This window comes from Balaenoptera ricei, chromosome 13, assembly GCF_028023285.1.
Source record: "Balaenoptera ricei isolate mBalRic1 chromosome 13, mBalRic1.hap2, whole genome shotgun sequence".
In the NCBI taxonomy this organism is placed as follows: domain Eukaryota; kingdom Metazoa; phylum Chordata; class Mammalia; order Artiodactyla; family Balaenopteridae; genus Balaenoptera; species Balaenoptera ricei.
In genome coordinates, this window is record NC_082651.1 from 82,183,952 (window position 1) to 82,196,187 (window position 12,236).

A 12,236-nucleotide genomic window follows, 5' to 3' on the forward strand; every position below is an offset into this window, starting at 1 on the left:
TTTTTGTAGAACCTCCCTCAATTTGTGTCTTTCAGATGTGTTCTCTTGCTTAGTCTGGGGTTATGGATTTATGCAACCAATGCCACAGAAGTGAAGTACCCTTCTCATCACATCATATCAGGGGACACATAATATGAATACAATCAATTACCAGTGATGTTAACTTTCATCACTTAGTTAAGGTGATGTTTCCAGGTTTCACCCCTGTAAAGTCACTTAGTGCACAGAGCTAGAAAATATATGTGTATATAGTAACCCATGTATGCTAAACACCAATATTTATTTCTATATCTATCCTTCTATCCATCTATCTAGATACCCATGAGTTCCTACTGATGTCTCTGACTAATCTAGCACTCCCTCTCTTGCTTATTTGTAACTTTTTTAGTGTGACAATAAGAAACTTGGCTCCTATAATCTGTTATTTATTTACCTATTTGTTCAACCTCACTATCCATGTGACTTCAGAATTGCTAGCCCATACCCCTGTGAGAAACAAATTTGCCAACTAGAGTACAGTGTTGGTTTATGGTTCTTGTTGTCTTTAGACTTACAGTATCCAGCCGAAACACCGTGTTACTTGGTCAGTTCCTCCTTCCCAATTCCTTTCAGGGAGGTTTTGTCATATATTTGTATATAGTTACTTTTATTTGTCATGGTCTGCATTTCATCCTGGGTTCACTGGGTTTTTTTAATTTTTAATTTTTTAATTTGCATCCAGTAAACGTCACTCATTATGGTGTACGGTTCTATGGGTTTAAACAAATTCATAGAGGTGTGGATGTGTCATCACAGATCCACGGTACAGAACAGTTCCATCACCCTAAACATTTCCTTGAGAGGCTTCTTTGTAATTAACTCTGTCCCCCTCCCCCAGCTGTTGGCAACCACGCAGCTGCTTTCCATCCTTATAGTTTTGCATTTTCCAGAATGTGATACAAATGGGCTCATACAATAGGTAGTCTTGGACCTGACTTCTTTTACTTGGCAAAATACATGTAAGAATCATCCACATTGTTGCATGAATCTACTTACTGCTGAGAAGTATTCCGTTGTATGGATGTGCCAGTGTTTGTTATCCTTTCACCTGTTGAAGTACATTTTTTTTTTTTTTAATGCTATTCTTGTCTGCTTACATTCTTTTTATTTATGTATGTATGTATGTATGTATGGCTTTGTTGGGTCTTCGTTTCTGTGCGAGGGCTTTCTCTAGTTGCGGCAAGTGGGGGCTACTCTTTGTTGTGGTGCACGGGCTTCTCATTGTGGTGGCTTCTCTTGTTGCGGAGCATGACTCTAGGTGCGTGGGCTCAGTAGTTGTGGCACAACGGGCTTCAGTAGTTGTGGCGCACGGGCTTCGTTGCTCCGCGGCATGTGGGATCTTCCCGGACCAGGGCTTGAACCCGTGTCCCCTGCATTGACAGGCGGATTCTTAACCCCTCTGCCACCAGGGAAGCCTGAGTCATTTTTATCTTTGTTCCTCTGTATGTATGTGTCCTCCCACACCACCCCCCAATATATTTCTCTTTATTGCCGGTTTTTGGCAATTTGATTACGCTGTGTTGTGGTGTGGTTTTCTTCAAGTTTCTTCTGCTTGGGTTCTGTTGAGCTTCTTGAATCTATGGATTTATCGTTTTTCCTCATCATGATTTCCTCTACCTTCTGGAATATATGTAGCATATTTATGATTGTTGTTTTAATATTTGCACCTACCTATTCTATCATTAGTGTCATTTCTGGGTCTGTTTTTATCCATTGATTTTTTCTACAGGTTGTAGATCTTATTTTTCTACTTTTTTGCATGACCAGTGATTTTTTATTGGAATCTGAACATTGTAAATTTCATATTGTTAGGTGTTTAATGTTGTATCCATTTAAATGTTATCGAGTTTTGTTCTTGGATGCAGTCTTGTTATTTGAAATGAGTTTAATCCTTTCAAGGCTTGCTTTCAAGATTTATTAAGGCAAATACTGTATACCTTTCTTATGTAACCATGGGACACTTATCAAAACTAATAATAGGGGCTTCCCTGGTGGCGCAGTGGTTGAGGATCCGCCTGCCAATGCAGGGGACACGGGTTCGAGCCCTGGTCTGGGAAGATCCCACATGCCGCGGAGCAACTAGGCCTGTGAGCCACAACTACTGAACCTGCGCGTCTGGAGCCTGTGCTCCGCAACAAGAGAGGCCGCGACAGTGAGAGGCCTGCGCACCGCGATGAAGAGTGGCTCCTGCTTGCCGCAACTAGAGAAAGCCCTCGCACAGAAACGAAGACCCAACACAGCCAAAAAAAATATATATATATATATATTAATTAATTAAAAAAAAAACTAATAACAAATTAAAATTGGTGGAACACTACTAAGTTACAAACTTTAGTCAGATTTCACCAGTTTTCCTACATTTATCTTTTATCTGCTCCAGTATCCACTCCAGGATCCTACATTACATTTAGTCTTTCTGTCTCCTTAGTCTCTTCTGATCTGTGGCAGTTCCTCCGTCTTGTCTTTCATGACTTTTTTGGAGAGTACTGGCCAGGTATTTTTGTAGAACCTCCCTCAATTTGTGTCTTTCAGATGTGTTCTCTTGCTTAGTCTGGGGTTATGGATTTATGCAACCAATGCCACAGAAGTGAAGTACCCTTCTCATCACATCATATCAGGGGACACATAATATGAATACAATCAATTACCAGTGATGTTAACTTTCATCACTTAGTTAAGGTGATGTTTCCAGGTTTCACCCCTGTAAAGTCACTTAGTGCACAGAGCTAGAAAATATATGTGTATATAGTAACCCATGTATGCTAAACACCAATATTTATTTCTATATCTATCCTTCTATCCATCTATCTAGATACCCATGAGTTCCTACTGATGTCTCTGACTAATCTAGCACTCCCTCTCTTGCTTATTTGTAACTTTTTTAGTGTGACAATAAGAAACTTGGCTCCTATAATCTGTTATTTATTTACCTATTTGTTCAACCTCACTATCCATGTGACTTCAGAATTGCTAGCCCATACCCCTGTGAGAAACAAATTTGCCAACTAGAGTACAGTGTTGGTTTATGGTTCTTGTTGTCTTTAGACTTACAGTATCCAGCCGAAACACCGTGTTACTTGGTCAGTTCCTCCTTCCCAATTCCTTTCAGGGAGGTTTTGTCATATATTTGTATATAGTTACTTTTATTTGTCATGGTCTGCATTTCATCCTGGGTTCACTGGGTTTTTTTAATTTTTAATTTTTTAATTTGCATCCAGTAAACGTCACTCATTATGGTGTACGGTTCTATGGGTTTAAACAAATTCATAGAGGTGTGGATGTGTCATCACAGATCCACGGTACAGAACAGTTCCATCACCCTAAACATTTCCTTGAGAGGCTTCTTTGTAATTAACTCTGTCCCCCTCCCCCAGCTGTTGGCAACCACGCAGCTGCTTTCCATCCTTATAGTTTTGCATTTTCCAGAATGTGATACAAATGGGCTCATACAATAGGTAGTCTTGGACCTGACTTCTTTTACTTGGCAAAATACATGTAAGAATCATCCACATTGTTGCATGAATCTACTTACTGCTGAGAAGTATTCCGTTGTATGGATGTGCCAGTGTTTGTTATCCTTTCACCTGTTGAAGTACATTTTTTTTTTTTTTAATGCTATTCTTGTCTGCTTACATTCTTTTTATTTATGTATGTATGTATGTATGTATGGCTTTGTTGGGTCTTCGTTTCTGTGCGAGGGCTTTCTCTAGTTGCGGCAAGTGGGGGCCACTCTTCATCGCGGTGCGCGGGCCTCCCACTATCTCGGGCTCTCGTTGCCGAGCACAGGCTCCAGACGCGCAGGCTCAGTAATTGTGGCTCACGGGCCGAGTTGCTCCTCGGCATGTGGGATCTTCCCAGACCAGGGCTCGAACCCGCATCCCCTGCATTGGCAGGCAGATTCTCAACCACTGCGCCACCAGGGAAGCCCTGTTGAAGTACATATTGATTGTTGTGGCTTGCCTTTTGACTCTCATAATGATGTCTTTTGAACAACATAAATTCTCAATTTAAATATATTCCAATTTACGAAATTTTTCTCTCATAATTAGGGCTTTTTGTGTATTGTTAAGATATCTTTGCCTCAAGGTTATAAAGGTATTGTCCTATGCTTTCATCTAAAAGTTCTATTATTGGTTTTCCACTTTGGATCTGTGCTCAATCTTGGGATTGATTTTTGCGTGTGGTGTGACATAGGAATCAAGATTCCTTTCTTCCCTGTATGGATACACGCTAAACCCAACACCACTTATTGAAAAAACTCTCCTTTCCCCTGTTCCACTGCAATGTGATCTTTGTCATACATCAGGCAGCCATGTACATATGGGTCTGTTTCTGGAATTTCTATTAGGCCATTGGTCTGTCTATCTTTGCACCAGTACCACACTGTATTGATTACGAAAGCTTTAGCAAGGTCTTGATATCTAGTAGTATAAGTACTTCAGCCTTTGTTCCTCTTCTTTAGGATTGTCTTGGCTGTTCTTGGCCCTTTGTATTTCCATACAAAGTTTAGAATCAGCTTGTCAATTTCCACAAAAACATGAGCTGGAAGACTTTAACTAGAACCCCATTAACTCTGCAGGTAAATTTGGGAAGAAGCAACATCTTAATGATGTTGAGCCTTCTAATCCAAAAATATGACATATCTGAGGGAAGTTTTTAAAGGCACTAAAAGGATTTTGTTACACCCTTCTTCCAGGACACGGGGTCTGCTCACCCAATTTTTCACAACTATGAGGGTTCTTTCAGGCAGGACTTCTCCCAATGAGAGTCTGCTCCAGTAACCTAAAGGGCTCTGCTCAAGACCTAGGAGGGGCTGGCCTCATGTACAGATACCTTCATCCCCTCATTTCCTCAACAGATGCTTTACATCTGTTCAAAATTTTAAAAATATGAACATGAATCATATCATTTTTAAAAGAGATGGTAGCAGACAGAATGAGCAAAAAATAAAGCATTATTCAAAAAACCAAACACTAAAAATTAAGAAAGTTGAATTAGCAGTGAGAAATATTAAATGAAATAATAAATACTGTTTGATCCCTTTTTTAAAAAATGAGATCTTAAAAATTAAACTACTTAAAAAATTAAACTACAAATGACGTCGCTAGCATATCTTTGTGTGAATTTTTTCCAGCAACTGTGAAGAGCTCTTTTTGACGACACACTTGCTGGAGAAATGGTGAGGAGATGTGTTTAAGCTAAGTCCAAATATTTTCCCTCTGACTTTCATCTTCAGATCAAATCTCTCTTTCAATAACTTTGAGAAGACCTTTTTGAAAAAACTTAGTTTTTTTGGCAGGGACTGAAATCTTTTTATTTACAAACTGTAGTTTGTGTTTCCAAAAATATCCCCAGCATTCGGGGTTTATTTTCGCCTTCTTTAGTTTTGTCATGCCTGGATGGGGATTGCACTGCCGTTACCTGTATAAATTTCTGTACTGACATGTTTATGTTCCCTTGTTCAGAACACCTTCACGCTAGGGTGTATATGTTATTCTTGAAACGGAAGCGTTAGTTTGTCAGTTGTCATCGTCCTCCTCTGGAGGATGGAAGACTTCTAACTGAGTGTGAAATTTTATGCAGACTATATAACTCTCTGGATGGGTCCCAAATTTTATTGGTTCAGATTTCAGATGATTAAAGTAATAGCAACAAAACTCTGGAACACTGTAAACTGGAACTGTGCTCTTTAATGAGCCTCGCTCCCGTTCCTGCCTCTTTCCAGCTGTTCTTCTATCTGTTGGTGGCTGGGCTGAACCGGAGGACTCCGGCTGAGCTGGCACTTGGCTCCGGGTGGAGAGATGGGAGAGGCGCTGAGGCAACCTCCCCTGGCCCCTTAGAAACTCTCCCTGCAACACCATCAGCAGCCCTCTGCAGGGAGCTGCATGTGTGCCAGGGACACCTGGTCACAGGGGCAGTCTGCGCCTTGGGATCTCCCTCTGGGAAGCGAGCGGCAGGAAACCTGGGGGGAGGGAGCTTGCCGTTGTTGGACCAGAGACAGGCTTGGGACACTCTCCTGGCAGGTGCCCGCCGGGCCTCACAGAGAACTATACCAGTCACCCCAGGCTCCAGGGCCCGGACACAGGTCTGGCCCTAGCCCTGCAGCCAATACCTGCCCTGCTCCTCACTCTGGTTCCTCCACCATTCCCCAGCCTGATGGCCCCATGCTGCCTTCCCCTTCCCCTCTGGGCTTCTCCCTCCTTCAGCGTTTGCTCCTGTCACCCTAGAGCTCTCAGAGGCCAGGGGCCACTTCTTTGACTTCAATCTGGGCTCCATTTTTACACTTCTTGTCAAAAAAGGTTTTTCAGGTCATATGCTTGGCCTCATCACCACCTTTCTCTTTTGATAGTTATGTGGCACAAGGCACTGAGGTGGGAACAGTACCAGGCAGGTTCAGAAGACCTGGGTCCTGGGCTGGCTCTCCCACTCGCTTGCTGAATGACCTTGGGCAAGTCAGCGCCCCACCCAGGTCCTCATTTCCACATCTGTGACATGAGAGGGTTAGTCTAGATCAGAAACCTCCAGACATTTTTGATCACGCATTCTCAGCAATAAAAAAATGTGGAGCATGCACCCATAATATGCATATATTCACTTATAAACTCTATACCTTTACTACAATACTAATATGTTATGAAATAAACATGCAAAATAAAAAGTTAAAATTAAAGATTACATAAAATATTTTTTACATAAATTCTCCTTTATTTTATATAACAAAATTTCCTCCTTTCACAATTTTATTGTTTGCTTATAATTAATAACAACAGTGTCAGGGAAAGCAATATGATTGGATATGCTTCATTTCTCTGTGAAATCTTGCTTTAACCCTTTGAGATAGAGCCGTTTAGAGATCTGGTCTAGCTGAGTTTGTTTTCAATGGCTGTTGTAGTTGATCCAGAGAGAAGAGATATATCATTTGCTATATTAAATTATGGTACTTATTTTCAATCCCATCCACCAATTAAAGGCTTTTGATTGAAGTTAAGCTAGCAGATGTCCATCTTCCATTACATTAGTCAGCGGCTCTTACAAGATAATTGGAAAGCATTGCATTTTTATATTTTTAACAAATGGACTCAAAATCCACTCTTCACTTGGACCATTTTCAAACAGATCAGAAAAATCTGTTTCTAATATTTTTCAAGTATGCAGATAGAAGCATCTTTATAGGTGAGATCACATGTTTTCAGCAACAAAAATCTCATTTTCAAAACATTCTCTCCAAAACATGAGTTTCTTTGGAAAAGCAAATCCTTTCTCACTCACTGTTAAAATAAGTCACCTTTACCTTGAAGAGTCAGAAGAATTCGAATTCATATTTTGGTGGATATCTCTGAAGTAGCAAACTGTCAACAGCCACTTGTCATCATAAAAAGCTCAGCAAATTTAGAACTCTTGTCTTTTTGCACAAGAATAAATCCTCTTTATGTTCGATGGCTATTTTAAGTGCTCTGCCAATAGATAAGCAGCAAACCTCCGTGTGGTTCGAAAGATTTTCATAGTCACTTTCTTTCTGATTACAAATCATTTTATAAGTTTTACTATATTTTAAACTCTTTAAAAAAAACCCAATCACATCAATGCATCCTACAGCACTCGTGTACTTCTGGATCTAAGTTCTTGACTACAGTAGCCTGAAGGAAGTGCTGCAGGGAGTAGTTACACATGTATCAACGTCCTTGCACCCTTACCCAGAATCCATTTTCATCAGGAAGCAGCCACTCCATCAGTGATTACACTCAGACAAATTTTCCCATAAATGGTATCTTTATTAAGGAAGTAATGTACTGTTCAGTCCGCATTGCCTCTTTCCTTTAGTGACTCACAGAAATGTGGTTCTTCATGTGTTTCATTATTGAAACAGAATCTAGGGAAACCATGTTAGAAACAGCTGTACTTTTCTTCAACTATTTAGCAAATTTTCCACAGTGTGAATTTTGCTCTAACGCATATTTCTGTACACCTTCAGCAGGATTTTCTCTGCATCTTCCAACAGAATCTGTGGTCACCATGTTCTGTTCATGTACTGTTCTTGCTACCAGCAGGTTCCACACCAACAGCTGGCTTCCCAGTCTCTGGGAAACAAGGGGTGTGTGTGTGTGTGTGTGTGTGTGTGTGTGTGTGTGCAGGTGGATAGCAGTCACATGACATGGGTCTAAGGGGGAGTGAATTGATTTCCTGGTAATTATTCTCCCCTCCCCCATCACTCCCAGCAAAGCCAAGTAGTGGGGCCGCCCGGAGGGAAGGGAAGATTGGTATCTCGTTCAGTGGTTGGATAGACACTTAGGCAGTGAGCTTGTTGACCTGCCTTGCACCTGTCTGAGTGCAGGAAAAGAGAACTGGAGCTGGTACTTCTCATTATGTCTGATTGAATTGTCATTGTTTCAACCTCATAGAGAAGAACTCACATTTTAAGTAGGAGAGGAATCTGCCCTGACATTTTCTTGTTCACTTGCATTTGCATTATGAGCGTTATCTTCAATTGTGGTTTCCTTGCAGGAATCTTGTTAAGCCACCTATCCATTTGCGAGCGTTAATTTAGTTAAAATTTGGCAAAGTAATCTGTAAAGGCACTTAGCTAGGTGGAACACATCACAGAAGACTGCCCTTAGCAGGATTCATCTGAAGCAGGCAAACCAAGCTTTTCTAGGGGAGGTGGAGGTTAAAAGATGGAGGAGATAGGAGCTGGTCTGGAAGATCTAACGGGGCAGCCTGGATTCTCCTGGACCCTGGCCACTCCTCAAACATACATATGTGTATATATAGATATATATGGGATTAATCCTGTCACCTGAGAATCTTATCTACAGTGAAGATTCCTAGGTGTACTGGTTTACCAAGGCTGCCATAACAAAGTATCACAACTATGTAGATTAAACAACAGAAATTTACTGTCTCACAGTTCTGGAGGCTGGAAGCCTGAGATCAAGGTGTCTGCAGGGTTGGTTCCTTCTGAGGGCTGTGAGGAAGAATATTTTCCATGCCTCTCTCCTAGTTTCTGGTAGTTTTCTGGCAATCTTTGGCATTCCTTGGCTTGTACAGGTGTCACCCCGATCTCTGCCTTCATCTTCACGTGGTGTTCTCCCTGAGTGCATGTCTCTGTATCTAACTTTCCCCTTTTATAAGGACACCATTCATATTGGATGCGGGGCCCACCCTACTTCATATACCCTTACCTTAACTAATCACATCTACAACGACCCTATTTCCAAATGAGGTCACATTCTGAGGTACTGGGGATCAGGACTTCAACATATAAATTTGGGGGGAGCCACAATTCAATCCATAACGCTGGGCTACACCCCAGACCTTCTAAATCAGGATCTCTGAGGGTGGGAGTTACAATTCATGTTTTTAAGAAGGACCTCAGATAACTTGTATGCTCACTAAGGTTTGAGAACTACACAGCCACGTGAGGTGATTCAGAATGTCCTCTCTCCCTTCTCAAGTATATAAGAATACCAAATAAAATTAAACCATAGATTTTAACATTGTAGCTGAGTTCAAAAGAAATGAAAGAGAAATTTTCATGACTGCAAAATGGAGACATCAAAACCAGAGAACGAAGCGTTGGCTGAAGCTAGGGCAGCCCTAAGGAGTGATAGACAAGGACAGGGGCCCAGAGAGGCTGGGGACGGAGTTTAGTGAGGGAGATGACAGGGCCGTGTGTGCAGTGGAACTAATCCTTTTGCATGAAGCCTGCAGCCTTGAAGAAATACCTTGTCAGTGAAAGGGGACTAGAAAAATCAACTAAAGATTTGTTTGAACTAACTAAAAATTTGGAATACTGAGGAACTGCTGTGTGAATTCGCAGAATCAAATAGCTTCCTTAGCTGAGATGCATCTAAGGAAAAGGAATTTTGGTTGGTGAGAAGGGAGGGATCAGGGGTCATTTCGGAACACCAGAACAGAGCTGGGGTCTGGTAAGGCCTTCCAGCAGGCGGGGTGAGTTTAGAGCAGGCACGGGCTGGGCCCCTGAGCAATTGTGGGCCAAGGAATCTTAGCAGGTGGGGGTGGATTAGAGACACAGAAAGCAGGAGGGGGAGGTTGCCAAAGACGGACCTGCTACTTTTAAATATTTCCAAGCTTGTTCTGTGACTTTAACTCTCATTAGATCTGCCCATCCCTTCTAACCCACAGCCCACCCCACCTGCCCATTCCTGGGGGCTGGATGGAGAGTAGCAAGGCGGCCTTAGTGAGCTGCCTCTGAACGGGTTGAGAAGTGGCTGGGGTGTTTTTGCTTAGAACCTTGTGGTACCAGCTCAGAAGGGCCCCCTCATGAATGACCCTGGCCAGGCCCAGTTTAGGGGAATTAGAGTTTCTAAACTCACATGACCCTTACTCATTTGGGACTCGAATTTGAGAACTAGTTGGTTTAAAAATGAAAATTGCTGTGCAAATTATAATATCTGTAGACGTTATATAACAACTTACAGCTACCATCTGTTGAGTGTTATTTATTAGTCATTGTGCAATTTTAAACCTATCCTATGTAATCCTCACAACAAACCTATTAAGTAGGTATAGTATTATCCCACCCTATCTTGTAGATGAGAAATCTTAGGCTCTGGAGATTATGTAAAATAGTCATTAGTAAATAGTGAAGCCAGGACTGAAACCTGGGTCTGTCTGACTTCTACATCAATATGTTGATAGTAGGTAACTCTGGAGAGTGAATTATAAACAATTTTTATCCCATTTTTAATACTTTGGGGGGTATTTCCCAAATTGTACATACAAAATTAATAAGCATAAAAAAGAATAACAACCAAAAAATGAGCCTGTGGAAGGTACGTGCAGGAGGAGGTGACAGTGGGGAGAGTGATGTTAAGTGTGGTCCTTCAGCCCAGGTACCCTCCATCGTGTCCGCGGTCCTGGCTTATTGACCCAACATCTACTCCAATATTTAGGTTGTTGTTGTTGTTTTCTTCTCAAACCCAGGACACTGTGCTTCTGATAGATTAACAAGACCCAGGGAGGCATGAACCTGACATTGATAAGCCTCCTTCCTCTTTCTCCTCCTCCCCACCCACAGGTCAACCCTTTCAGAGACCGAATCTGCAGAGTGTTCTCCCACAACAATGTGTTCTCCTTCGAGGATGTGCTGGGCATGGCATCCGTGTTTAGCGAGCAGGCCTGCCCCAGCTTGAAGATGGAGTACGCCTTCCGCATTTACGGTGGGTGCTGTGGGGATTGAGTGGTGGGACAATTGCCATAGAATAAATACCGCAACTGGAATCCATTGACGTCAATGCATTGTTGTGATGATGTTAGTTGGGGTTTACTTGAGTATTTATGGGTACTATGCTTCTCAAGTGCTGTAGATTTTTTTTAATGGTTGAGGAGTACTACTCTCATGGATTGATGACTTCCCCTCCATGCCATCAGAGGCAAATGGAGTCATTGGTGTTGATATTTCATGACCGTAGTGTGGGCAGGCCAGAGAGAGAGAGAGAGAAAGAGAGGACTATATATGGGTATGAAGGAGTTATGTTTATTTTGAAGAAGTTAAGAGATTTAAACACTGAAACTAGTTCAGCCACTAAATAGCTAAGAAATCTTGGACAAATCATTTTACTTTTTAGGGCCTCAGTTTCCTCATCTTAAAAATGAGGAGGTTGAGATCATCTCTGAGGTCCTATGACATTCTTTGTTTCTGATCTTGTCTGGGAGCCACAGGCTCTGCTAAAGTTCTGCTCTTCAGCAGTTTCACGAACCCTTCCTCACAAACACTTAGCACATCCGGGATCCCTGCAATTCTCAAAAGGGACAAAAAGGAAAGAAACAAAGCCTTCAAACAGACCACATGCAAGGCTTCAAGCTCATCATGACAAATCCTTGGCCCAAAGGACTTGTATATTTAGGTTTGCATAGTTTGGCATCTCACCTACCTTCTTTTTCTGTCAGCTCCCCCTCTGTCTCCACATGGTGGACACCATCTTATTCCTGCCTCACCCAAGTGGAGTTGGATAAAATGGGGTGGAGGACTTTTAAACCAGATGGACCTATGAGGGCTCAGTGCTCCCATCTGTAAAAAGGGCTTAATGATATTTTTGTATCTGATATGTTCTCAAGCTTAGTATTCAGTAAACTCAAATGAAATCACAGGTTTCCCTGCTGAGAATAGCTGAGTAAGCTCCTATCTTACTGTCACTTCTGCAGATAGCTACTATAAACTCTAAACAAAATATAAA

At 41.8% G+C, this 12,236-nt stretch overlaps 1 protein-coding gene across 1 annotated transcript in view; it reads left to right on the plus strand.

Annotated features, from left to right (window-relative positions):
- CIB4 (calcium and integrin binding family member 4) overlaps positions 1–12,236 on the plus strand; it is a 50,452-nt gene that overhangs the window by 27,099 nt on the left and 11,117 nt on the right. Inside the window, 1 exon segment of the mRNA XM_059942618.1 lies at positions 11,078–11,219. Within this exon segment, the coding sequence (XP_059798601.1) occupies positions 11,078–11,219 (142 nt within the window).